Consider the following 24,701-nt stretch of genomic DNA (forward strand, 5'->3'; position numbering starts at 1 on the left):
GCCCCATTGATGTATGATGCAAGGATGAAACACATATTCACTGTAACGTCTACTTATTATTTAAATTATGAAAATTTACAAAAGATCAATGTATATATAATTCTGCATATCGATATTTTATGCATTTCGAAAAGATTTCTTATGAGTCATGTCAAACAAAATCTTAAATTGTGAGAGCTGTGATATTTATAAAAAGAAAAAGAATTAAAAAGTGAAAATTACCCAATTGCAAGGATGGAGTACGAAACATGAGGTACAGTACCAAAGAATAATTAATGTTCCTTGTGTCCCACAGCAAGCCATCCCATCTTTCCCTCCGACATAATTGCTGTTACAACTCTCTTGTATCAATACGGACCTCAACTATAAAACCTTATCCTCTCCTGCTTCGCCCAATACTACACCAAAGCACTAATAAAAACTTCGTTCAACCCCATATTAATACACTCCTCGTCAACCCCTCATCCATCACTCGACCATGGTCTCCGAGAAGCTGGCAGTCCAATCGAAGCACGTGTGCGTGATCGGGGCCGGCCCGTCAGGGATCGTGGCAGCCCGGGAGTTGCGAAAGGAAGGCCACGCCGTGGTGGTCTTGGAGCAAAACCGCGACATTGGTGGCCAATGGCTCTACCAGCCAAACGTGGAAGGCGAGGACCCCTTGGGAAGAGACCCATTTCTCAAGGTCCACAGTAGCATGTATGAGTCGCAGCGGCTCGTGTGGCTGAGAGAGATCATGGGCTTCAGCGACTTCCCGTTCTTGGTGAAGAAAGATAGGGACATGAGGAGGTACCCTGGGCATAGGGAGCTTCTGTCGTATCTTCAAGATTTTGTAGAGTGGTTTGGGTTGAGAGAGTTGATCAGGTTCAACACTAGGGTTGAGCATGTAGGGATGGTGGATTATCACGATTTGAGGTGGGTTGTGAAGAGCGAAGAGATCATCGCGAAGAGTGACGATGATAATGATGAGAAAATGGCGGAGGAGGTCTTTGATGCTGTGGTGGTGGCGACTGGTCATTACTCTCATCCAAGAATGCCGTCCATTAAAGGTAACTCAATGTTTTCATTCAATCTCTAAAGATTTACAAAAGAATAATCTCTCTCCTTCCTTGACTAGTCTCTTTTTGTTCTTTTGTGTTACCTTGAGAGAGAACATGCTCATCATTGATCTTCTTTCACGCTCATGTCATGTCAGGAATCATGAAAGAAAGTTCTTGACTTTGCACCACGAGTCGCTGTCAAGAAAATAACAATGATACACGTTCTCCACATTTTGACTGAACATAAACATGATTATGCCATTAATTTACATAGTTTTGCCCCTCTTTTCTTCCTGTTTCAATCTTTGTTTTTCTGTGGAAATGAAAGGAATGGGTACATGGAAAAAAGGAAGCAACTTCACAGTCACATTTACAGAGTCCCCGAGCCATTCCGCAACGAGGTAATAAAGAAGTTGGCAATGGAAAAAGTTGTTTTTTGAGAGGTAAAAACAATGCAATAATAATTCTTTATGATTATGATTTATTATGATTTACAGGTTGTGGTGGTGGTTGGTAATTCAAATAGCGGTCAAGACATATCGATGGAGCTTGCAGAAGTGGCATGAGAAGTCCATCTCAGTGCCAAATCTCTCGACATCACTGAAGGATTGTCCAAAGTCCTTGATAAGCATCGCAATCTCTATCTTCGCCCTCAAGTAGGGCTTGTCTTATCACATCTGCGTGGTTTTTTTTTTGGTTTTCTTCTCTTTTTTACGTTAAAAGCATGCTGTAATATGTTTGACTTCGAGATTCTTCAATGTTACATTAACAATAATTGCATATAGATTCACTTGAAGACAATGGTATAGTATCGTTCGTCGACGGTTCATCAGTAATCGCCGACACTATTTTGTACTGCACCGGGTAATGTGATTTGACAATGCAAAAGGAACATTTTTGCATGTTTGATTTTCCGGTGACACTTCAAGATTTACTACACTCTACTCATTTTCAATTACCATGGATATGGTGACCAAAAAAAATTTCCATGGATATATAAATGTTGATTTTCTGGGATAATGATATTACAAGTGCCATAACTTTCGTATGACGCTTACTTGAGCGCCATAACTTTTTTTTCGACTACTTAAATGCCATAATTTCTTTAAAAAAACGTTCATTTGAGTGTCACAACTTTTAATCAATCACTGAAGTGCCAAATTTTTTTAAAAATGTTCACCCAAGTGTTGGAAATTCGACATGTCATGGCACTTGTTGTGAACGTTTTTAAAAAGTTATGTCACTCAAGTGATTGATTAAAAAGTTATATAGCACTCAAGTGATCGGATAAATAGTTATGGCACTTAAGTGAGCGCCGTATATTAGTTATGGCACTCAGGTGATAAAAAAAAAAGTTATGGCACTCAAGTGAGCACCGCACGAAAGTTACGACACTTGTAGTGTTCTCATCCCTGATTTTCCCTTTTATTATGCAATACTAACGGTAACACATGAAATAAATAATTGTGGAGACGTGCCAAATTAATAATGTGTGGTGTAGGTACTCATATGCGTTCCCATTTCTTGACACCAAAGGGATTGTGGTGGTGGATGATGATAGAGTGGGACCTCCCTACGAGCACACCTTCCCTCCTTCCCTTGCTCCTTCTCTGTCCTTCATTGGCATCCATAGAAAGGTACGTAGGGTTTTTGCTGCGATTCACATCGCGTATATGCCCTTTGGATAAGCACACTCGAAACAAAGAAACGAGAAGAATTAAGGAAACGAGGGTTTTCTTTAGTAGAACTTATTGAGAAATGTAGGGTCAATTTGTTCCGATCCAAGACATAAGCAAAGATAGGATGAGTTCTCCGAAAGGGTCTCTTTGTCGCAAGAGGACTTGTAGTTTGGGAAATCTAGGCGGTCGATCTTGAAAATGTAATCGCAGATTGGTTCTTCTAAAACTTGGTTTTCGACGCAGATCATAAGCTTTCCTTTCTTCGAGTCGCAAGCCAAATGGATAGCTCAACTTCTGTCTGGGAAAAGAACGTTGCCCCCATGGAAGGAGATGATGCAGTCGGTCAACGACTTCTACAACTCCATTGATGCCGCTGGTTTGCCGAAGCACCACACTCATGACATAGACAGTTTCGAGGTAACCCGAAAAAATGTCATTTGTTTGTCATCTTATCCTCTTCTATGTTGAAATGAAATTTGTTCCCTCGAGACTCATACCGGTTTGTGTTTGGTGCAGTATTGTGACAAATATGGTGACAATGTGGAGTTCCCACATTTGGAAGTGTCATTTGTTTGTCATCTTTTCCCTCGAGACTCATACCGGTTTGTGTTTGGTGCAGTATTGTGACAAATATGGTGACAATGTGGAGTTCCCACATTTGGAAGTGTCATTTGTTTGTCATCTTATCCTCTTCTATGTTGAAATGAAATTTGTTCCCTCGAGACTCATACCGGTTTGTGTTTGGTGCAGTATTGTGACAAATATGGTGACAATGTGGAGTTCCCACATTTGGAAGAATGGAGGAAAGGGATTTGCATGTCGACAATAAAGAATATCATTGTGAACTTGGAGATGTTTCGCGATTCATGGGACGAAGGCGACGAGAAGCTGCTCCAAGAAGCATTTCAGAGCCCTCACTTCATTCAACTCGGATCGCAAGTCCTAACATTTCAATCCCAATCCAATCGTTGTTGATGATTAAGGCCACGGGATTATGCTTTTTTCCCCTCTTGTTACAAGATTATCATTCATCAAGGCAAAAAGTTTAGGAGTATCGGCGGTTGTTTTGTTGCAAGCAGAAATATCTGCAAAGATGCCCTCATCAAATAGAAACTACAAATCTCTAGGCCATTTCCTAATTTTTCCGTTTCCATCTGGGAATTTTCGAATATGTTCATTTTGTAATTTAATCAATAATTAGTCTCATAAATTGTGACATCCGGAAAATTCCTACATTTATTAATGCGCATAGAAATTTGGTTGCGAGCAATGTCATGCGTGAGAAATTTTATGCGATCGATTAATGTGACTGTTATGTTTGAGCGACGGGTTAGAAATTTACGAAGTTAATTATTTACTTATGTTCGGAAAGTTCTAAACATTTTGACACATTAATCTTAGCATTTTTTGATGTCATGCTTGTTTCCTCTATATTAACTTTTAGTTCATTAATGCAAGGGGTGACTCACTTCTTTACTTGGCTAAATGAGACGAATCCCTCCTAAATATATCTTCTCTTAGCTTATGAGAATGCGCCACATGCCTAAGGTATTCACCTAGGGACCACATGAAGAAATTATATTGGCACACTTACCATCTCTACTCTTAAATTCAATAATTTCATCGTATGAGCATTAAATTCTCTAACCATGGTTAGCCCATCTCCTCTTTCAATCTTTGTTATGGCCAAGTATTAAATCGGAGAGAGAGAATTCCCAAGGCAAGGCCCCACTCCATTACTTCACCAATCACTCTCTCAACTTTCACTTTCAAATCCAAGAGTAAAAGCAAAATGTTCCACGTTCGTATTTTGTTAAAGTCTCGAGTTCGTTTCCCGGTTTGGACGAGGTAAACTCATTAATTTCCTAGACTCTTCATAAATGGGTTTGCCGTTTTTAAAACATAAATCATTGATTCCGATTTTGTTTTACTTTGAAGGAAAACTAAAGCTTTGATTTTACGCAAGTTATTTTCAAGGTGAGTGAAAACTTTAGGCGCTAAGTTAGATTGTTCTAATGAGTACTTGAGGTGTTTACTTTAAGTGAGTTTTATGATCATATGTGAGTAATTTTGGTAATGGCATGTTGGGTTCCTCACTTGTGCGAATTCTGATAACAGTATGTTAAGTTGTGTATTGATGATTTTAATTGTCATGTTAAGAAGTATGAGTAATTCTTTGATGATTGGTGGTATTTTAGTGAAAAGTATGTAAAATGGGCAAAAAATGAGAAAGTTGCCGACTTTAGGGAGAAAATTCAGTTTTGGCATGTGTTACTAAATCTAAGGAGAATTACCAAAATTTGTCGAACCGGATAAGTTACCGAATTTGGAGAGTTACCGATTTCAGCGAGTTACCGAATATGGAAGTTACTGGATTTCAAAAAAAAATAGTAATAATAAATTTTTTACATGCTTTATGTACTCTTAATATCTTAGTCCTTCATGTATTATTTGAGGAAAGTATGCATAGAATGTTGATGTTGAACATGTTCAATCGGTGATGGTTAAGTGAAATGGAGTGGTGCATTGAATGTTGATGTTGAACATGTTCGTGTGCATTAATGCTGCGTGATAACATTGAATATTGAAAAAGAATAGTACCGTTGTCCACGTGAGGTGGCGACGTTGTCTCGTGTGTCAGAATGCCCCGTGTGTCGGGATGCCCTGGGAGTGTTTCGGGGCCTTGGAAGTTGAGATGCCTTGCATTTAAGATTATGTATGAGTATGGCGGGATGCCCCATAGGCGGATGTTGCGGGACGCCTCGAAGTTGACATGCCCATGTGTCGGAATACGATTGTTCGAGAGGAGAAGTGAAAAAGATTATGCATGCTCATAAATATTATCATGTTGATAAGGCACCAAATGATACTAACGCATCAAAAAATTATATGACATAAGTGTGCATCGAGTAGATAATACAATGCATTCTTATGAGGCACTTGCAAAGAAGGTAAAGTGTGTGCTCATGCATTGATTATGTTGCCAGGGCGGGTGCAAAGAGTTGCTCCTACTTTAAACTTAGAGACTTCACTTACTGGGTTTTGACTCATTCCTTTATTTTTCCAGACATGTAGGATGGCCCTTCCACCTCCACCGCTTTTTGAAGCTCAGGCACACACATTGAGTGTGAGTATGAGGATGTTGTGTTGCCCGATTTAGTTTTTATGTATACTAAGTGTAATACCACAATATGAGTCGACATACGATTTGCCGAGTGGGTTCCCCATCGGTATGTAGCTTGGTACGCAATCTTCGATGGTGACCGGATAGGGCCGCTTAAAGGCTTTGATCGTCCTCCTAGTTACGTTGCCGATGAGCCGACGTTGGGGGAGGTTATCGATCCTTAGATGTTGGATCAGTGTTGTAAAGGCGGACTTTTGAGAGCGGGGGTGTGATAGTGGAGATAGGAGTTACCGAACCCTTCCCAGGTGTTTTGTATTATGATGTTTTAATGTAAGTGACGCATATGTACACTATTAAGTAGGTGAAATAATGATATGACATGTTTAATTATTTTATTGTGCTTCCGCTGGCGAATAAATTAATAATAACGAAATTATATACGTCATGTGAAGTGCTTGATGTACTTGAGGCGTGACATAATAATGAGATCTTCTTATTTCCCTTTTCCCTAAAGAATGCTGCTTCCTCATAGAGACAATAACTTAATGCTATTTCTCTACCAGAGATGCCTGCATTAACGAAATACCAAAAGGCGTCTGTTTGAGATGCAGCTATGCAATTTCAAACCAGAGAAGACCATAACATTTGATTTGCCTGGACTGAGATGACTCATGTGAACTGGACTATGGTGTGGTCACTTTGTCAGCCATCTCTTCTGTCCCATCTTTTCCCGGTGCCTGAATTCACGAGCTCCACTTTACATGAGGAGTGCAAAATGCAGTCCATCCCTCTCAATCATGCATTGATTAGCGCAAACCGCCTGGGGGGGTGGGAGCCGCGAAGAAGAAAAAGTCTTGGACTGGACCCAAGTCGACCGACCGGATGCAATTACAGCAGCGGGATTTCATGAGACCCCAAGTCGCTCCGCGATGCATAATAGTCGTGGTGATTGATCCGGTACATCATGGATCGAGTCCTGACAGGTATTTGCCGTTGGAAAGAGACACGGGTTCCACTGCTTGAAAAATCATTAGGCTTATGAGTGCAAAATGTTACAAGGGAAAAGGTGGGCAACACTGTATATTAAGATTGGAACATACAATGTAGTATAATTTGAGGGCTTGTTTTGACAAATATTGAAACATAAAATTTAGTGCAATTTCAAGGCGTGTTTTGACAAACAGATTAGAAATGCAAAATAATGAATATGTCCAAAATGTCCATTCATGCCACGCTATATAATTGTCTGTACCGATCTCAGTATACATAGTGTTTCTCAATACAAATAAAATGCATTAAATAGGACGCACAAAAACATATAGTGTACACTCGTCTTGTAAACAACATGATTGAAAAACTAACCACGAATGGAAACATGTGAGGTGAAAATGTCTTTTCAAGGACCTTGGCATAACAGATTATGTTGTTCTCAGATATGAGATCGACTTAATCACCAGATTGGGTATTGACACGAGTTAATATCCCATCTTAGCATCTATGTTTCCTTTTTGGCATAACAGATTATGTTGTTCTCAGATATGAGATCGACTTAATCACCAGATTGGGTATTGACACGAGTTAATATCCCATCTTAGCATCTATGTTTCCTTTTTTAAATTTTTTTAAATTTTTTTTTCCTTTTTTGGCTCCATATTCAGCATATATGTACTTATCAATCCAATAACTACACAAGCAGAAACACCTATACTTTTATGATTCTAATCTTTCAGTTGAGGTAAAATAAAGCATGAAGATACAATGATTATTAACAAAATTTGCCTCATCTGGACTTAACAAAGATACCTTCTATAACGTTTTAACCAAAATGAAAAAAAAAGGAGGGGAGTGTCAAACCTGCACAAGATTGACATGAATTGGGGAATGAGAGGACACGCATATGCAATTTGCCTTTCTTAGTCCTGCAGTTCAGAAGTTCACATGATCCTGTGTCTCTTGTTTCATACCCTATAATTCCGTGCATGCGTTGTAAGAAGTTCAAACACAATTTTCTCAACCACCTTGACACTTCCCATCTCCTCACAATCCCCTTAACCCAAAACCTTGCAAATGAAATACTCTTCAACAATGCTTCTTCCTCTGCTCCGGTCAATAAACCCCTCAACCAAGAACCTATGGGAAACTGACTATTTGAAGATGCTAAAGCCACCACTTTAATAAAATATGAAGAGATCCTCGCAACGCTCCCTAAAGAAAAAGGTTGGAAAACCAACTATCTCTACCAGTACCAGGGATTTTGTTATGACTCAATTTTTGCTTTAGGAATCATGTGGACTTAAGAACACTTCGTCGCACAACCCAGAGACATTTTGATGTGGACATCGAACCCTATCGAGAAGGAAGTGCTAGGGACCCGTTGTTCTATCCGCTAGGCCCGATCACTCGAGCGAGAGCGAAGGAATTCAAACAAGCTGTCGGCATCATGGTTCAAGATATTTGGAATGGAGACAATCTGAATTCGAAACTTGAAGATTCTGAAGCTCCTTGGCGCAACATGATTACTCTTGGTCCAGTGAATTTCGAAGGAGCTTAGAATTGACGAACTCCAAATTGGCTCAAATTTGGATAGACGCTTGGAAACGGGCCGCTGATCAATACTCATTACTTTAGTAGTGATTGATGACGTTTTTTAGCGATTTGGAGTCGTTTAGATGAACTTTTAGGCCTTTTTCCATTTTTGGACGAATTTTTAGTAATTAAGGTTATTTTTGTAATTTTAATCCTAGTAGGATTAGGATTAGGGTTAGCACCCTATATAAGGTTGCTTATAAATTTCTAAGAGGAGGCAGAATTTTATATATAGAAGTTTTATTCTTGAGTTCTCTTGAGGACTAGATCTTATCAAGGCTCCCTTGTGGCGATCGAATTCAACTTATCGAGCAAGATCGCGAATTCTCTTGTTCGTGGCGTTACAGCGTGGATTGGTTGACACAGGTTTGTCAACAGGTCGCGTTCATACCGAGATTACCAATCACATGTTCGATTGGGGGTCGAGGTCAGCAATTCGTAACTCACAGATCTTCGTAGAACGATCATCTTCCGCACAGATTCATATCATCTGGTATCAGAGCAGCTTCTACAAGGTCTAGTTATCCTACTTTTGCTGCTTTTCATTCATCAATCTAGGGTTTATAGAAACTAGGGTTTATAGAATTAGGGTTTCGTTATTAATCGAATTAGGGTTCTAAATTTGTTCTTGCTGTGATTTCAATTTTGATTTAGGGTTTTCGGTCCTAGTTGTTTTTTTTTTATATTGTACTTGAGTTCGTCAAAAAAAAAAGAAAAAAAAAGCCAAAAAAAAAGCAAAGAAAAAAAATTCAAGAGGACGACTCATTTTTTTTTTATCATTGATAGTTGGACCGAATAGAAAAAAAATTTCAGTAGCAGAAATTGAATATGAATCCGAATCTAGCGAAAATTTGCTGAATTGCTGATTTGAGCGGTATATTGCTGAATTTGATCTTGCTTGGTGGTTTATCGATTGTTGTGAGGAGCTTGTGAGACTGGATTTAAGTCTGAAAAAAAGAGCTTGCTAGAAAGAAACGAGAGGTAAAAGGCAAGAGTGTGTGAGCTTAATTGAGGGAAGAAAAAGCCGAAATTAAGTTAAACACGAGAGGAGTGACAAACACTTTGAGCGGAAAACGTGAGGGAGTGACTAGTGAGATTTCTTTTATCACTAACATTTTCTTGCAGGTTTAAAAAAAAAATGTCAAGCTCAGGCCAGGAAAGTGTGAATCAAAGGGAGGATCACACTCATCCAAGGGATGATGCGATTCTAGCAGGCATCCAGCAATTGAGTTTACAAATTGAAGCACTTAGCAACCGAGTTGCAAGATGTGAGACGAGACTTGAAGATGACCGAGAGCCACCACAAGGGAGGCCACAAAATCAGCGAGAGGAGCCTAGGGCACAACCTAGATGGCGGCGGCAATTTGATGATGATATGAATCTGTGCGGAAGATGATCGTTCTATGAAGATCTGTGAGTTACGAATTGCTGACCTCGACCCACAATCGAACCTGTGATTGGTAATCTCGGTATGAACGCGACATGTTGACGAACCTGTGTCAACCAATCCACGCTATAACGCCACGAACAAGAAAATTCGCGATCTTGCTCGATAAGTTGAATTCGATCGCCACAAGGGAGCCTTGATAAGATCTAGTCCTCAAGAGAACTCAAGAAAAAAACTTCTCTATATAAAATTCTGCCTCCTCTTAGAAATCTATAAGCAACCTTATATAGGATGCTAACCCTAATCATAATCCTACTAGGATTAAAATTACAAAAATAACCTTAATTACTAAAAATTCGTCCAAAAATGAAAAAAGGCCTAAAAGTTCATCTAAACGATTCCAAATCGCTAAAAAACGTCATCACTCACTACTAAAGTAGTGTGTATTGATCAGCGGCCCGTTTCCAAGCGTCCATCCAAATTTGAGCCAATTCGGAGTTCGTCAATTCTAAGCTCCTTCGGAATTCGCTGGACCAAGAGTAATCATGTTGCGCCAAGGAGCTTCAGAATCTTCAAGTTTCGAATCCAGATTATCTCCATTCCAAAAATCTTGAACCATGATGCCGACAGCTTGTTTGAATTCCTTCGCTCTCGCTCTAGTGATCGGGCCTAGCGGATAGAACAACGGGTCCCTAGCACCTTTTCTTCGATAGGGTTCGATGTTCACATCATTCTGTTAAAGGATAAGCTGACTAATGCTCCTTTATTATCTTTACCGAATTTTAGTACTACTTTTGAGATAGAATGCGATGCTTCTGGTACGGGAATTGGAGCTGTGTTGATGCAAGGAGGACGTCCCATAGCGTATTTTAGCGAGAAGTTAAGCAGAACGACATTGAATTATCCGACTTACGATAAGGAGATGTATGCTTTGGTGCGAGCTTTGGAGACTTGGCAACATTACTTGTGACCAAAGGAGTTTGTGATCTATACCGACCACGAGACCTTAAAGTACTTGAGAGGGCAGCAAAAGTTGAACAAAAGACATGCCAAATGGATGGAGTTCATTGAGACTTTTCCATATGTAATCAAGTACAAAAAAGGTAAGGACAATGTGGTAGCTGATGCACTTTCTCGAAGGTACGCAATTCTAACTACTCTAGGAGCAAGTGTCTAGGATTCGAGCATATCAAAGGTTTATACGCTGACGATGATGATTTTGGAAGAGTATTTGAAGCTTGTGAGCATGCTGCGCTTGAAAAGTTTTATAGGCATGATGGATATCTCTTTCGTGAAAATAAGTTGTGTTTGCCTAGATGCTCTTTGCGCGAGTTGTTAGTGCGAGAGGCACATAGTGGTGGTTTAATGGGGCATTTTGGAATCAATAAGACTTATGAAGTGCTGCATTAACATTTTTTTTTGCCACACATGAAACGAGATGTCACACGAGTTTGCGGAAGATGTATCGTATGTAAGCAGGCTAAGTCTACGATTAAACCACATGGTTTGTATACACCTTTGCCTATCCCGACGCATCCTTGGGTTGATATCTCTATGGATTTTGTGTTAGGATTGCCTAGGTCTAAGCATGGCAAGGATTCTATTTTTGTGATTGTTGATCGATTTTCAAAGATGGCTCATTTTATACCTTGTCATAAATCTGATGATGCATCAAATGTTGCTAAATTGTTCTTTCGTGAGGTTGTGCGTTTGCATGGCATGCCTAGGTCCATTGTTTCTGATCGAGATACTAAATTTCTAAGCTACTTTTGGAAGACATTGTGGAAGAAGTTAGGTACACAACTTTTATTCTCTACTACTTGTCATCCACAAACTGATGGTCAAATTGAAGTAGTTAATAGGACTTTAGGGACATTGTTGCGTGCTATCATTAAAAAGAACATTAAGTCTTTGGAAGATTGTTTACCGCATGTTGAGTTTGCTTATAATAGGAGCGTGCATTCTGCTACTAAATTCACACCGTTTGAGGTTGTCTATGGTTTTAATCCCTTGACTCCGTTAGATTTAACCCATTTGCCTGTTGCTGAGCGTGTGTATTTAGATGGTGCTAAGAAAGCTGAATTTGTGAAGACTTTGCATGAGAAGACGCGGCTGAATATTGAGCTTAAGACAGAGCAGTATGCAAAGCAAGCCAACAAAGGGCGCAAGAAAGTAGTGTTTGAGTCCGGCGATTGGGTTTGGGTTCATATGCGCACAGAGCGTTTCCCCAAACAGCGACACTCTAAATTGCTACCGCGAGGGGATGGACCATTTATGGTGTTGGAGAGAGTCAACGATAATGCTTACAAGCTTGACCTTCCAGGTGAGTATGGTATTAGTGCTACTTTTAATATTTCTGATTTGACTCTTTTTTATGCAGACGCTGATTTGAGGGCAAATCCTTTGCACGGGGGAGGGAATGATGTGGACATCGAACCCTATCGAGGAGGAGGTGCTAAGAACCCGTTGTTCTATCCGCTAAGCCCGATCACTCGAGCGAGAGCGAAGGAATTCAAATAAGCTGTCGGCATCATGGTTCAAGATATTTGGAATGGAGACAATCTGGATTCGAAACTTGAAGATTCTGAAGCTCCTTGGCGCAACATGATTACTCTTGGTCCAGCGAATTCCGAAGGAGCTTAGAATTGACGAACTCCGAATTGGCTCAAATTTGGATGGACGCTTGGAAACGGGCCGCTGATCAATACTCACTACTTTAGTAGTGATTGATGACGTTTTTTAGCGATTTGGAGTCGTTTAGATGAACTTTTAGGCCTTTTTCCATTTTTGGACGAATTTTTAGTAATTAAGGTTATTTTTGTAATTTTAATCCTAGTAGGATTAGGATTAGGGTTAGCACCCTATATAAGGTTGCTTATAAATTTCTAAGAGGAGGCAGAATTTTATATAGAGAATTTTTTTCTTGAGTTCTCTTTAGGACTAAATCTTATCAAGGCTCCCTTGTGGTGATCGAATTCAACTTATCGAGCAAGATCGCGAATTCTCTTGTTCGTGGCGTTATAGCGTGGATTGGTTAACACAGGTTCGTCAACAGGTCGCGTTCATACCGAGATTACCAATCACAGGTTCGATTGGGGGTCGAGGTCAGCAATTCGTAACTCACAGATCTTCGTAGAACGATCATCTTCCGCACAGATTCATATCACATTTGCTTGGCCACCTTCCCATAATGTGGCACGATGTGGCAGGCTTTAATCTATGCCATAGTTAGAGCACACTAATTCGATCCCTTATCACACCCTTTGCTCAGAACGAGTCCTCATATTTACGTGCTTGTCTTAGAATTCCAAGCATATGAGAATGACCTTGTTGCTAGTTTGAATGCCATTCCCTCTCCAAAACTACTTTCAACTCAGATCTCTTACACTGCACAGCCGAATTCCATCAGTAAGAGTGGTTCAAAGATAGTTTATGCAGCTAGAAATGCTGGTGATGTTCTCGTCTCTTATTGGATTTTCCTAGCAGAGAAGGTAAAGATAGGAGAGAGAATCAATTTGTTTACAAGAGGTGTTTGAGAAATTCTGCAGAAGGGTTTCTCTTGCAGGACCCTTTTGGGATCATGTGTTGGGATATTACAGAACAAGTCTAGAGGAACCAAAGAAAGTGCTTTTCTTCCATTATGAAGATGTAAAGAGAGACACTTGAGGCCATGTGAAGTTATTGGCTGAGTTCTTGGGTTTTCCATTTTCAAAGGAAGAAGAAAGAAAGAGAGTAGTTCGGGAGATAATAAAACTCTACAGTCTCAAGAATCTGAGGAGCTTAGAAGCCAACAAGAACGGAACCTTTAGCATGAACTCCACTTATGAGGAGCTAAGTGTTGGATATGATGCATTCTTCAGAAGAGGCAAGGTGGGTGATAGCAAGAACTGCTTGACAGCTGAGATGATTCAGCATCTCAACTGAATCACAATGCAGAAATTGGGTCGTTAAGATTTGAAATTATATAGATCAGCAGCCCAAAGTAGAGGAGAAGAGACGTTGCAGCAACTGCAAGCGTCTTAAAAATTCCATACAAGCCTCTAGTGATAAGGCTTTATCTTCGCTTTGCTTGGGATGTACTTCCAATAACATGCTGCGGAGGATTTGCCCATACCTTTCCAAGTTAATTTTAATCTATTTTTTTATGGATAATTAATTGTATACTATCATTATCGCATGTATCTCCCTCTATCAATCTGGCTAGTTTTCTCTCTTTTTTGGCTCGGACCGGCTGATCATTGCGACACCGCTAAATTTTTTCAATCTCCATAGAGGATTAATTCACGGCACACACATATTAAGGTTTCTTATTAGGTCCACTAGCGGAGTAAGAAATTGTTTACACATTAACCATGGGATAGTTGACATGTGGAAAGATATGGTCGCACAAGTAGCTCCAAACACACGCTATTAATCCAACGGTGAATGTGCAAGGATATTTTTATATTACCGGTGGACCAAGGGATAATTCATATATTAAACATAGCAACAGTAATATCCAGAGTTATTGGCATGCTTAATTACCTGTAGGACAAGAAGAACAAGTTCTCCGAGACGGATGAGAGAAAGACATTCGTAAAGGGAGCAATAAGTTCTCAATCTTCATCTTCATCTCCACATAGAGCAAAAGATCTTCACTTCAAGTCCTCCAGCCTGCTATGAACCCACAAGCATGAACCAGATTCAGTGCAAATGGAAGGAGCTCTTGATAGTTCAAGAACGTCCAATGGCTTTATATTGTAGACAAGGACCAGACTTGGCTAATAACCCCTCACGGAAGCCTTTACGCATTCCACTTCACTTAAACAATTCATCTGGTGCAGATTTACAATGACAATAGATTAAGCTCCATTGACAAATTCCCACCGAATGTATCCTGGGAAAAAAGAGGTGGATGCAAGAGCAAGCACTTTCTGCCATCAGCTGTAACGGAGGTATCACCAGTGATCCCTGCAGGAACACGAGCCTCCAGCAAAATGATGGAACTGATTTCTATCTCGAAGGCTGATCTCCCTCTTATAGACCAATGAAACTAGCTTAAAGAAGACATGGCAGTCTTGACAAACTCTAAGATTCTTGACTATTCTTAGAGTGGATCGAGGAGGAGATTTCATAAGGCCAAATGCCAAAGCAATTTTCTCGCTGTGAAATGCAACGGAACTTTCCTTTTCCTCTTCCTCAATGTCATACAAGGCCAAGCCAGTGTTTGCAGCATAACCAACCTGCTTCAGTTCCTTCCTTATGTCATCTAACAAGTCACGCACCTCTGGTTTTAGACAATCCGATGCAATGAACTCATAAATTGCATTCCCAATTTCAATTGAGCTGCATCCAGCCACTTTGGGAATTGCTTTTTGGTTCATCATTGCCCTCAATTGTGCTATTTCATCCCACATAGAATCCTGAGCATATATATTCGAAAGCAAAACATAATTGTCCGCATTAGTAGGCTCCAACTCAAGAAGCTTCCTCGCTGCATACCTGCCCAACGGAACATTCCGATGAGTTCGGCAAGCACCTAGCAGAGTCCTCCAAATGATTGGATCTGGTTTCAAGTCCATATTCTGGATTAGATGTAGAGCCTCACTAAACAATCCAGTTTGACCAAGTAAATCTACCATACATCCATAATGCTCAAGTCCCGGTCGCAATCCAAACTCCTCCTTCATGATCCTGAAGTACCTCTTCCCCTCATCAACAAGACCCTCGTGACAACAAGCGCACAATATGCCCAAAAATGTGACACCATCAGGCTTCAGGTTCTCCATTACCATCCTAGAGAAAGCCTGTAAAGCAGCTTCACCACGTCCATTCATGGCGAAGCCTGAAATCAAGGCATTCCATGTATAGACATTTTTTACTCTCGTTGCCATAAATACCTTCTCCATCTCCGTTACAGCTCCACATTTGGCATACATGTCCACGAGTGCAGTACCCAGAAACTCATTCAACTTTAATCCGTGGCAGTCGATATACTCATGAACCCACTTTCCGAGGCCCAAAGCCCCCAAGTGAGCGCAAGCAGATAAAACCCCCACCATGGTGACCTCGGTCGGTTCCACCCCATCAGCCTGCATCTCCCTAAACAAATCGAGAGCTTCCGCGAATTTCCTATTATGGGCGTGACCAGTTATCAGCGCATTCCAAGAAACAGAATTCCTCTCACCCATCTCATCAAACACCTTACGGGCATCCCCAATCAACGAACAACCACTATAGAAATTGACGAGCGAAGTACCCACGTAAACATCGCCATCCAAGTTCGCCTTGGCCGCATAAGCGTGCACGGATCTCCCCATCTCTCGGAGGCACAACCGCGCGACGGACTTGAGGACCGGGGCGAAGGTGAAAGAATCGGGACGCGCGCCGACTCTCTGCATCTGGATGAACACGAACACCGAATGGAGGTGCTTGCCCTGGCCCGTGCAACGTCTGATCAAGTGCCTGCACAGCTCGCTGCCGACCGACTCGCCGAACTGGAGGAACAGAGGAGAAGACGAGCCCCACCAGTCCGAACGGACGCGGCCCTCGACGAGGCTCATCAGAGAGGCCTGGACGACGTGCCAAGACGGCGCCGGGCTGGCCCTGGCTCGAGCCGCTGGCGGCTCCGCCGGGAGGGCGCTCTCGCATCCGGGCGCTCGCGACCGGGTCTCCGGCGGAGCCGACGCGGAGCGGTAAGCGCGAGCCGGCGAGCCGCGAGTTCGCGCGACGGCGGTCGCCGCCGCCGGGCGGCGGAGCGGGAGAGCTCGGGAGGTTCTTGGGATTAGGCTGAGGGGCCTCTTCATGCTCGCGGCGGCGGTTCAACGTTTCGACAGCATTCTTGCGGTTGCACGCTTTGTGTTTGTATATATTACCGTTACTAACTTCTGCGTTACAGGAGGAGAGACGAGAAAAGAAAAGAAAACCAAAACTCATTTCCCTTCCAAAAAAAAGGAGGAAAAAATTCATGCTCATGACAGTATACGATTACGAGAATTGAAATAGCTTCTTGAAATATAGACACCCGATGATCCTCGGCGAGCTAATGAGCCGCGGCTCGGGAGGAACGGAGCACGTTATTGCGACTCGAATCGAGGCCTCTCGGGAAACGGGCGACGGATGGCCGGTTCTTGAACCGAATTTAGAATTGCTGAAACACTCGGACACCGCTACACATTCGATGCTCGGTGTTCGCCCTTTTACCGGCTGGTTTCGGTTCGATTCGGGTCGGGTTCGGTTAGCCTTTGTTTCGGCTTCGGTGATCATGTTTTCATTGGTTTGGTTCACTGTATGATCATCTTTGTATTGATATCAAAACCGATGTTTCCTGTGTACAAGAAGAATGTGATCAGACCAAAACCAAGAAAGACAGAAAAACATTTTCCTAACCGCTAATGGACGTTTGTCTCCGACTACAACACGCTCGGAAAAGATTTTGAATCAGGTGGTGAAGAGGAATGAGAACGGTTGGACTGACGGCTTGATGCCCTGAACAGCATGCCCAGCACCTCCTTCATGTTCGGCCTGGCCTGCGGCGACTCGGCCGTGCACCGCGTCCCGACCGTCAGCAGCTCGCACATCTCCTCGGCGCCCTCCGCCAGCCCGGACCCCATGAGCGCGACGGGGATGGCGGACCGGCGCCCGCTCCCCATGACCCTCTTCGTCCACTCCACCAGGCACTCCTCCCCACCGTCCACGGCCCGCCTCCCGGTGGCCAGCTCCATTATGAGTACCCCGAAGCTGTACACGTCGCCCTTGGTCGTGGCCTTCCACGTCTGCCCGTACTCGGGCGCCACGTAGCCGATCGTGCCGGCCACCATCGTGCTGACGTGGCTGTCCCCAACGTCCACGACCCGAGCCAGGCCGAAGTCCGTCACGTGGGCCGTCCCGCCCTTGTCGAGCAGCACATTGCTCGCCTTTACGTCGCGGTGCACTATCGGAGGGTAGCATTCGTGGTGCAGGAACACCAGGGCGCGGGCCACGTCGACCGCCGCGCTCATCCGCCTCTGCCATGTCATGTGCACTCGATCCGGGATGAGATCCTCCAAGCTCCCTCCCTCCATGTACTGGTAGACTAGTATCTTCTCCGACCGGTGGAGGCACCAGCCGTAGAGCGGCACGAGATTCGGGTGCGGCCAATCGAAGCAGTCCCCGCACAAGACCTCCATCTCGGCTTGGAACCCTTTCTCTCCCTCAATGCCTTCACTTTGGAGCTTCTTCACGGCCACCTCTCTCCCATCCGGCAGCACGCCTCGGTAGACCGTCCCGAAACCGCCCTTCCCGATTACTTTCTCGTCCGAAAAATTGCTCGTCGCCTTCAAGATGTCGCCGTAAGTAAATGCTCTCTTAACTAATTGGATCACCGGAACTGACTCGGACAACCATGGGGACGAACTGCTCGAGCTCGATCCGAATTTGCGGCGGTACTTCTTTTCTTCCAGCAGGTATTCGGGTAAGTCGAGCGGGCTCTTGACCGACGAGAAGAGTATGAATGATAAGATCCCAAATGCCAAGAAAGTGAGAACCAGACCAAAGAGTACCAGAAAGACCCTGAACTTCGGAGGCTTCTTCGGGCCTGGTCTCGTGTTATTTACGGACGAATGGGCAGATTGATTAGGGAAAGACGAAAGGATCAAGAGAGGGTCGCCGAGGAAGGACTCTTTCTCAAACGTGCCAAACTGCCCGGTCGCGGGGATCACGCCGGATATCATTGGATTGTAGGAAACATTGAACTTGCTCAGCTCAGTCAACGTGTTCAGGCTCGCCGGGAAAGTGCCCGAGAAATTGTTGTAGGACAAGTCGAGACTCTGGAGGCACTTGATCTCGCCTATTTCCCACGGGATTTGCCCGGAGAACCTGTTTTCGGAAATGTTCAGAACCACCAGGGGCAATTCTCGTATTTCCCGAGGGAGCTTCCCAGAAAAGTCATTGACGCCGAGGTTCAACATGCTAAAGTTGCGCATCTTGCCGATATCAGAAGGAATCTCACCGGAGAGCACGTTCTGACTGAGCTGAACATAACCCGATATCTGATACGTCCTGACCGATGTACCGGGAGCGCATATCGGGAATAGCCCGGCTCCTTTGAGCAATTGGTCCCATATGTTGTGACATGTTTTCCTGGTAAGAATGGCGTACACGAAACTGAAAGGAGGATAATCTGCAGGAATCCATCTCTTCATCGCTAAGCACTCGCCCGAGCCAGGTACGATCCTGTCACTTAGCTGGTTCGATTCAAAAGTAGCCATCGGGTTGTGGCCAATATTTGATAGCTCCGGTGGTATATGTCCAGAGAGCTTGTTGTTAGCCAGGTTTAACCATAACAAGCTAGAGCAGTTCCCGATTTCTGGCGGAATCTCGCCTCCAAGCTGATTATTCGCCAGCATCAACCACAAAAGAGAGCTCAACTTTCCAAGGCTCGAGGGGATCGTCCCAGTCAGTTCATTGGAGGAGAGATCGAGTGCCTGGAGGCGCGCAAAGTCACCATACTCCAAGGGTATGCTTCCGTTGAATTGGTTGAAAGCGAGATACAAGTATTTCAAACTCGGCATTCGCGAAAATTCAACAGGCAGCGGACCAGATAAATTGTTGACGCTCAGATCTAATCTGACAATGTTCGACAGATTAAGAATACCAGACGAATACAATCCACCAGTGTAGGAATTTGTGTGCAGTACTAGACGCTTGACCTGTGTGAACTTCCCCAGAGTCTCTTGTATTTCACCCCCAAAGTTATTCCTGCTCAAGTCCAAAATAGCCAAGCTCTTCAAGTCGAGCAGAGAATCGGGAATATTTCTGGAAAAGCTGTTGTTTCCTAGAAACAAAGCTTTGAGACCGGCAATCGACCCTATTTCCTGTGGAATTTGGCCCGTGAATTTGTTTCCCCAAAGATGCAATATGACCAAGTTCCGGCAGTTCGAAATTTGTCCCGGAAACTGCCCTGAGAAATTATTTCCGGATAAATCCAATACTTCTAAAGTGCAATTCTCCGTAAAACTCGATGCAGGGATACTTCCGCTCAAAAAATTGTCCGAAATAAAGAACTGCCAAAGCCTTCCAAACCATTTCCATATGTGCCCGCTGAAATTATTCATGCTCAAATCAAGATACCGCAACTTATAGCACTGATTAAAGACATCCTCGATGCTACCAGTGAGATTATTCTCCGAAATGTTCAGAACCACCAAGCTGTTGCAAATTGCAGGAAAACTTGTCTGAATCCCGCCACCAATGCGATTCTTCGATAAATCAAGTGTCTCCAGGCTGCTCAAACCAGTCAAGTTCAGTTCGCCGCCGAGGATGTTGTGCGATAAGTTGAGGTACACAAGTCTGTTGCAGCAGCTCAAATCAGCTGGAATCTGCCCGCTGAGGGTGTTCTTCGAGAGATCAAGATGAGAGAGCTCTGTCAAGGCGGAGAAATTCGAGAACAAGGTATTCGAGATGCCGTTCTCGGAGAGGTTCACCCCAGTGACCCTCGTCCTATTGTAATTGCACATGATGCCCTCCCAATCACATGGGCTTGAGCTCTCAGGATTCCATTGAGAGTAGTGACCTCTGTTCACCGGATTGTGCTCTTCAAGGAATGATTTCAGATCCAACAGCACTGCTCTGTCCGTGTCCAGAGAGTTTCCAAGAACAACACTAACTGCTTTTTAACAGAGAACAAGAATGCGGTAAATACTCAATACAGCATCATCCTTGGGAAACGAAAGAAAAGAGTTTTTTCTATTCCAATCTGCGAATTTCGAAGGAAGCAATGTGAAAACGCGGGGAATTCAGAGGAAATTCATCACTGGGATTTTCAAGAATTCCTAAACCCACATGGTGTATGAGCCTAAATCCCGAATTTTACGATAACATGAAGCATGACAGTTCAAGAATCCGGAAGAGTTCGAAAGAATTACCTCCAAGAAACACCAAGAAAGCAAACAGGATGATCCGCCACGGATCAGTTTCCTCCTCTAACATGATAATTACCGGCAATCTCTCTTCTCCTTCTTATTCTTCAGCTCCTTCTTCTTCTTCTTCTTGCTTGAGCTATACAGTTGTGATCAGGTGCAAGAATCTAGTCGCAAACATGCTGAAGGCGAATAGACGGAAAGAATCGATCTCGAGGATGTTTCCGTTTCAATTCAATATTTGTGTAAAGTCGAAAATATTCGAATTGCCGTTGAAGCCCAGCGCCTGGATGTAGACCAAAAGGCACCAAATCTTGGAGCGAGTGCACGTTAGCTTCTTCGAATTCTTGTTTTCTTTAATCCGGGTAACATAAACTAAGTTTTTTTTTTAATATATAAATCAACACAAAACAGTGGTCAATCTCTCATGGTATTAGTGAAGAAAGAATGCAGGGGAGAGAAAAAAGAAAAGATTTTGGCAAGGTAGGAGCTGTTGAGCCGCCCATGTTGACCAGATTCTTGATCAAGGCTTTGACACAGCAACGTGTTATTTTCCTTCCTGGTGGTTGTGTGGATTCATTCTAGAAATGGGTTTGTTTTCTTTAAGGCTGTCTGAAATCACGAAAAGTCTTTGTGCTGTGCTAAAAATGGAGAAAGAGGAAAAAGGCAGAAAAAGGAAAAAACACAATCAGGGGGTGCTGGTTCATGAGTTTGCTCAGAAAGTACAATCTAAACTAAAGAGGACAATTTGCATTTGAAGACTTCCAGTCCAGGCCCCCTTCAGAAAAAGCCACCCTCCCCCGTGGTTTTAGAATTTGCCATTACCATGAATCAAACATTGAAAAAAAGTTAGGCACTATTAACTCCGTGTAATAGTGCGCGAGTAAAAATCCGTCGAATAGATAAACGACGGCCATCGGAACCGCGAAAACTCATCGGGTATCTTTCCTTGTCGTTTCTTTTATCGGTAAAATCCAGGATGGTTCTTCCGAACCGGCGAAATTGTTAGTTTGTTTTCGTTGATTTTATAGGGGTTTTTTTTTTTTTTTTTGGACTGATTCAGCAGAGCCAACATCAAGTGAAATGCAGAAAGTCCAAAAATCCCATGTCAGGAATGGATCTGGGAGTCAATCAATCCGCTTTGGTTTACAAGTAATTGCAGCAAGATCAACACCACACAAAAATAAGCAGGTAGGACAACTATGAGTGGAAACAGAACAATACACCCAGAGAAACAGGACCTGATGATGATGTTCACCCCCAAGATTTCCTGGTTTTCACGAGGCAGGGCCCCTGACAAAACAAAACCAAACCGGAGTTGCCTTTGTCTGCACAGGAACATGGGCACGTGTCTGCACCTGTAGCGCAGGAGAGGACAAGGAGGGAGTTGGTTTGTCGCCGTTTTCATGGTCAAAGGATACGTTAAACAAATCAAAGCAAGCATTAGATGCCAATTTGAGTCAATGGCTGACCTGGATTTTCTGATTTCTTACTGATACATTCCCTAATTTTTTAGTTTCTTTTTCCTTTTCTTCCCCATTTTTATTAACTCTCACACCCTTTATTCCCTTTTATTTACATTTTGGGACCGCACTTGTGCCCCCCACCCACTAGTAGCTAGCTAGCTCCCAAATTGCTACTTTGACATATTAGCCCCCAATTAAACTCATTACATAAACAATTAGTGATCTAGTCATACAGCATCATGTGGACCTTGAACTTGATTGAAGAGCGTTGTTTCAATGATGAAATGATGGATATTCCGATTTGAAGTTTCTGTCTCACGGCATGTCGATCTCGGCACCCCGTTTCTCCGAAAAATTCAAGAATTTTCTTGAAGATGAGCACCTTTTCTTTCGGATTGGCCGCGGCAGGATTGAGAATATTTTTGAGCTGTCCATTTCTCACGGTCGCATCGAAGGTTTGGGTACTTTGTGCATATCCACACAAAACGGACAAAAAGGCGGCGCATGATGTAGCCTTCGGTTCACGTTCTTGTAATTAGGTTGGAGGCGTGTTCGCCCTCGAATGTCGTGTTTGCTTTTATACTCGGTTGGGACGGAGTGATTAGGATGGAATAGAAAGGATCGGGATGATGATCTCGGGAGAGAAAAGAAAGGAAAGGAAAGGAAAGGAAGCGACCTTATTTTGTCATTGTTATGGTATTTCCGAAAGAAATTAAATAAAATGAAGAGAGTCCAGTCATTTCATGCTTGGTTAAAGAATAGAAAAGAGTGGAAAGGAATGCAGTCGTATCTTTATTGCTATTTTGTCCCTGTATTTCTTCATGGGCAAAATTAATGAAAATTAGCTTTGTAAATTATCTCATGCTATAGCTTACTCATGAAAAATGATATAGCAGCATTACAAATTCACTTTACTCATCGAAAGAGGACAACAAAATAGGTTTTGGTGAATGTTTCAGGACATAATATAAATGTATACACACACGTACATAAACTACTTTAAATCTTACATTGCATACACATCTTTTGTGAATTTGCTTTTACCTCTAGCCACACATCACATCGTCACATTTGCTCTCAGGATAATCCTGCATAAAATCCTAAGCTTTTTTCCCCGTGAACTCTAATATCTCAAAACAAAAAAAACAAAAATTTACGTCTCACCAATATTCAAACTCGTACCATTGACCCAAAAGTACTTTCCGTCCACATGGCCATTAGAAATTCCGCATGATTGGCATGTATGGTCATTTGACATCCAACGAGGCTGCTTTTGGTCCCGTGGCAATGCACGTCCATTGCCACCTCAAATTCGTTTATTTGGTGTCGTTCACGAAAGCTGCCACGTCGGATTTGTGATGGACATCATGGACAGAAGTTTAACAAATGGTATTTTTAGGTCAAAAAATTAAGTTCGGGGTACCAGTGAGACGATTTTTTTCTTTTTTGGTATTAGTATCCAAGTCGAGAATTTTTTATGGGATTATCGTTTACCCTCAATTTGGTATATTGTTTGTCCTCTTGCAATCGAGGGTGACATCTTAGGTGGCCTAATTTCTAAAAACCACGCTCCACGTCAGCTTCAGATAGGACTCGTTTGATCTTATCGCCAAAAGCGTGTGTGCAATCGAATGCAAATGAGGGACCGCTTTTGCAATTTTCGAAAAGTTTAAGGGCCTAATTCAGTTTAGTTTGGGGACCAAATTGACAAGTGCCGTTGCACGGACCGGACCGACAACAACTTCAAGAAAGCAGACAAGAAGGGAAAAATAAGAAAAAATCATAAACCCTAAGTTATATACTATAATGACCATATTAAATAATTACTCTATACTTAATAATTAGTTTTATTTAATCTTCAAAGAATTGATTGTGTACGACATCAAAATGAACAGCCCAATATAAACTATAGAATTTTCCTTATTTATTTGCTTAATTTAGTGACCAAATGATACTCGTCAACGAAATCCTTATGGGTCGTATATGTATATGTATGAAACGGCACGGTATTTCCACGGAAAAAGTCAAAGTATGAGCAACATTTGCGGAGCTTAAGCATTTTTTTCCTATGTTGGACTTCTTTGGTAACGAAGCTTCTAGTAGCTGGTCAAATCAACTCGACACTATTAAACCGATTCGCAAGTGTGTCTGAGCGACCTTCCCTGAAAGATACTCCAAGTGCAAATTTAGACCTAAATGTTGAAACCATGGAATGGGAAAATTGTCCATAAATGTCTAAACCTACTGTATGGAAAACAATTCAGTCCTAAACCTTTCAATTGTGCCAATTTAGCCCTAAACATTTTGATGATTTACCAGTTTAGTCCTAAACATTTTGACAATTTACCAATATAGTCCATCCATCCAAATATCCAAATAATAGGTTTAGAACTAAACTGGCAAAGTTCGTGACTAAATCGACATAAAAAAAAAGGTTCGGGACTAAATTGGCAAATCGTCAAAAAGTTTATGACTAAATCGGCACAAATCGAAAGATTCGGAACTGAATTAGATGTCGTACAATAGGTTTATGACTTTTTGGATA

At 42.4% G+C, this 24,701-nt stretch overlaps 2 protein-coding genes and 1 pseudogene across 5 annotated transcripts; 1 reads left to right on the forward strand and 2 right to left on the reverse strand.

The window, feature by feature from the left end:
* Nucleotides 1–366: 366 nt before the first annotated feature.
* LOC115691090 (flavin-containing monooxygenase FMO GS-OX-like 9) lies at nucleotides 367–3,974 on the forward strand (annotated as a pseudogene).
* Nucleotides 3,975–6,312: 2,338 nt separating this feature from the next.
* On the reverse strand, nucleotides 6,313–16,720 carry LOC115691082 (pentatricopeptide repeat-containing protein At3g62890-like). Of its 4 annotated transcripts, XM_056319114.1 has the most exons (3): nucleotides 14,338–16,720; nucleotides 7,695–7,759; nucleotides 6,313–6,855 (listed from the first exon to the last, which is right to left on the reverse strand). In XM_056319114.1, exon 1 carries the CDS (start codon nucleotides 16,596–16,598, stop codon nucleotides 14,751–14,753), a length of 1,848 nt encoding a protein of 615 aa, XP_056175089.1. In that variant the 5' UTR covers nucleotides 16,599–16,720; the 3' UTR covers nucleotides 6,313–6,855; nucleotides 7,695–7,759; nucleotides 14,338–14,750. The 4 variants fall into 4 exon arrangements, with proteins under 4 accessions (XP_056175089.1, XP_056175088.1, XP_056175092.1 ...); XM_056319113.1 differs by lacking the exon at nucleotides 7,695–7,759; XM_056319117.1 differs by lacking the exons at nucleotides 6,313–6,855; nucleotides 7,695–7,759 and adding an exon at nucleotides 12,985–13,292.
* Nucleotides 16,721–17,069: 349 nt separating this feature from the next.
* LOC115691136 (probable LRR receptor-like serine/threonine-protein kinase At1g74360) lies at nucleotides 17,070–21,329 on the reverse strand. Its single transcript, XM_030617719.2, has 2 exons — nucleotides 20,697–21,329; nucleotides 17,070–20,437 (listed from the first exon to the last, which is right to left on the reverse strand). Exons 1-2 carry the CDS (start codon nucleotides 20,758–20,760, stop codon nucleotides 17,205–17,207), a joined length of 3,297 nt encoding a protein of 1,098 aa, XP_030473579.1. The 5' UTR covers nucleotides 20,761–21,329; the 3' UTR covers nucleotides 17,070–17,204.
* Nucleotides 21,330–24,701: the final 3,372 nt, after the last annotated feature.

The sequence above is a fragment of the Syzygium oleosum genome, unplaced genomic scaffold, assembly GCF_021117445.2.
Source record: "Syzygium oleosum isolate NSW1041296 unplaced genomic scaffold, Sole_v2.1 Sole_v2.17, whole genome shotgun sequence".
Taxonomy (NCBI): Eukaryota; Viridiplantae; Streptophyta; class Magnoliopsida; order Myrtales; family Myrtaceae; genus Syzygium; species Syzygium oleosum.

What these genes read in the sequence shown, in the direction of transcription:
- LOC115691082 (XM_056319113.1), bottom strand. Translation starts at nt 16,598, where the DNA reads ATGAAGAGGCCCCTCAGCCTAATCCCAAGAACCTCCCGAGCTCTCCCG.
- LOC115691136 (XM_030617719.2), bottom strand. Translation starts at nt 20,760, where the DNA reads ATGTTAGAGGAGGAAACTGATCCGTGGCGGATCATCCTGTTTGCTTTC. An exon ending in TTTCTTGGTGTTTCTTGGAG is followed by an intron (nt 20,438 to 20,696) that starts GTAATTCTTTCG and finishes GTTAAAAAGCAG; the next exon opens with TTAGTGTTGTTCTTGGAAAC.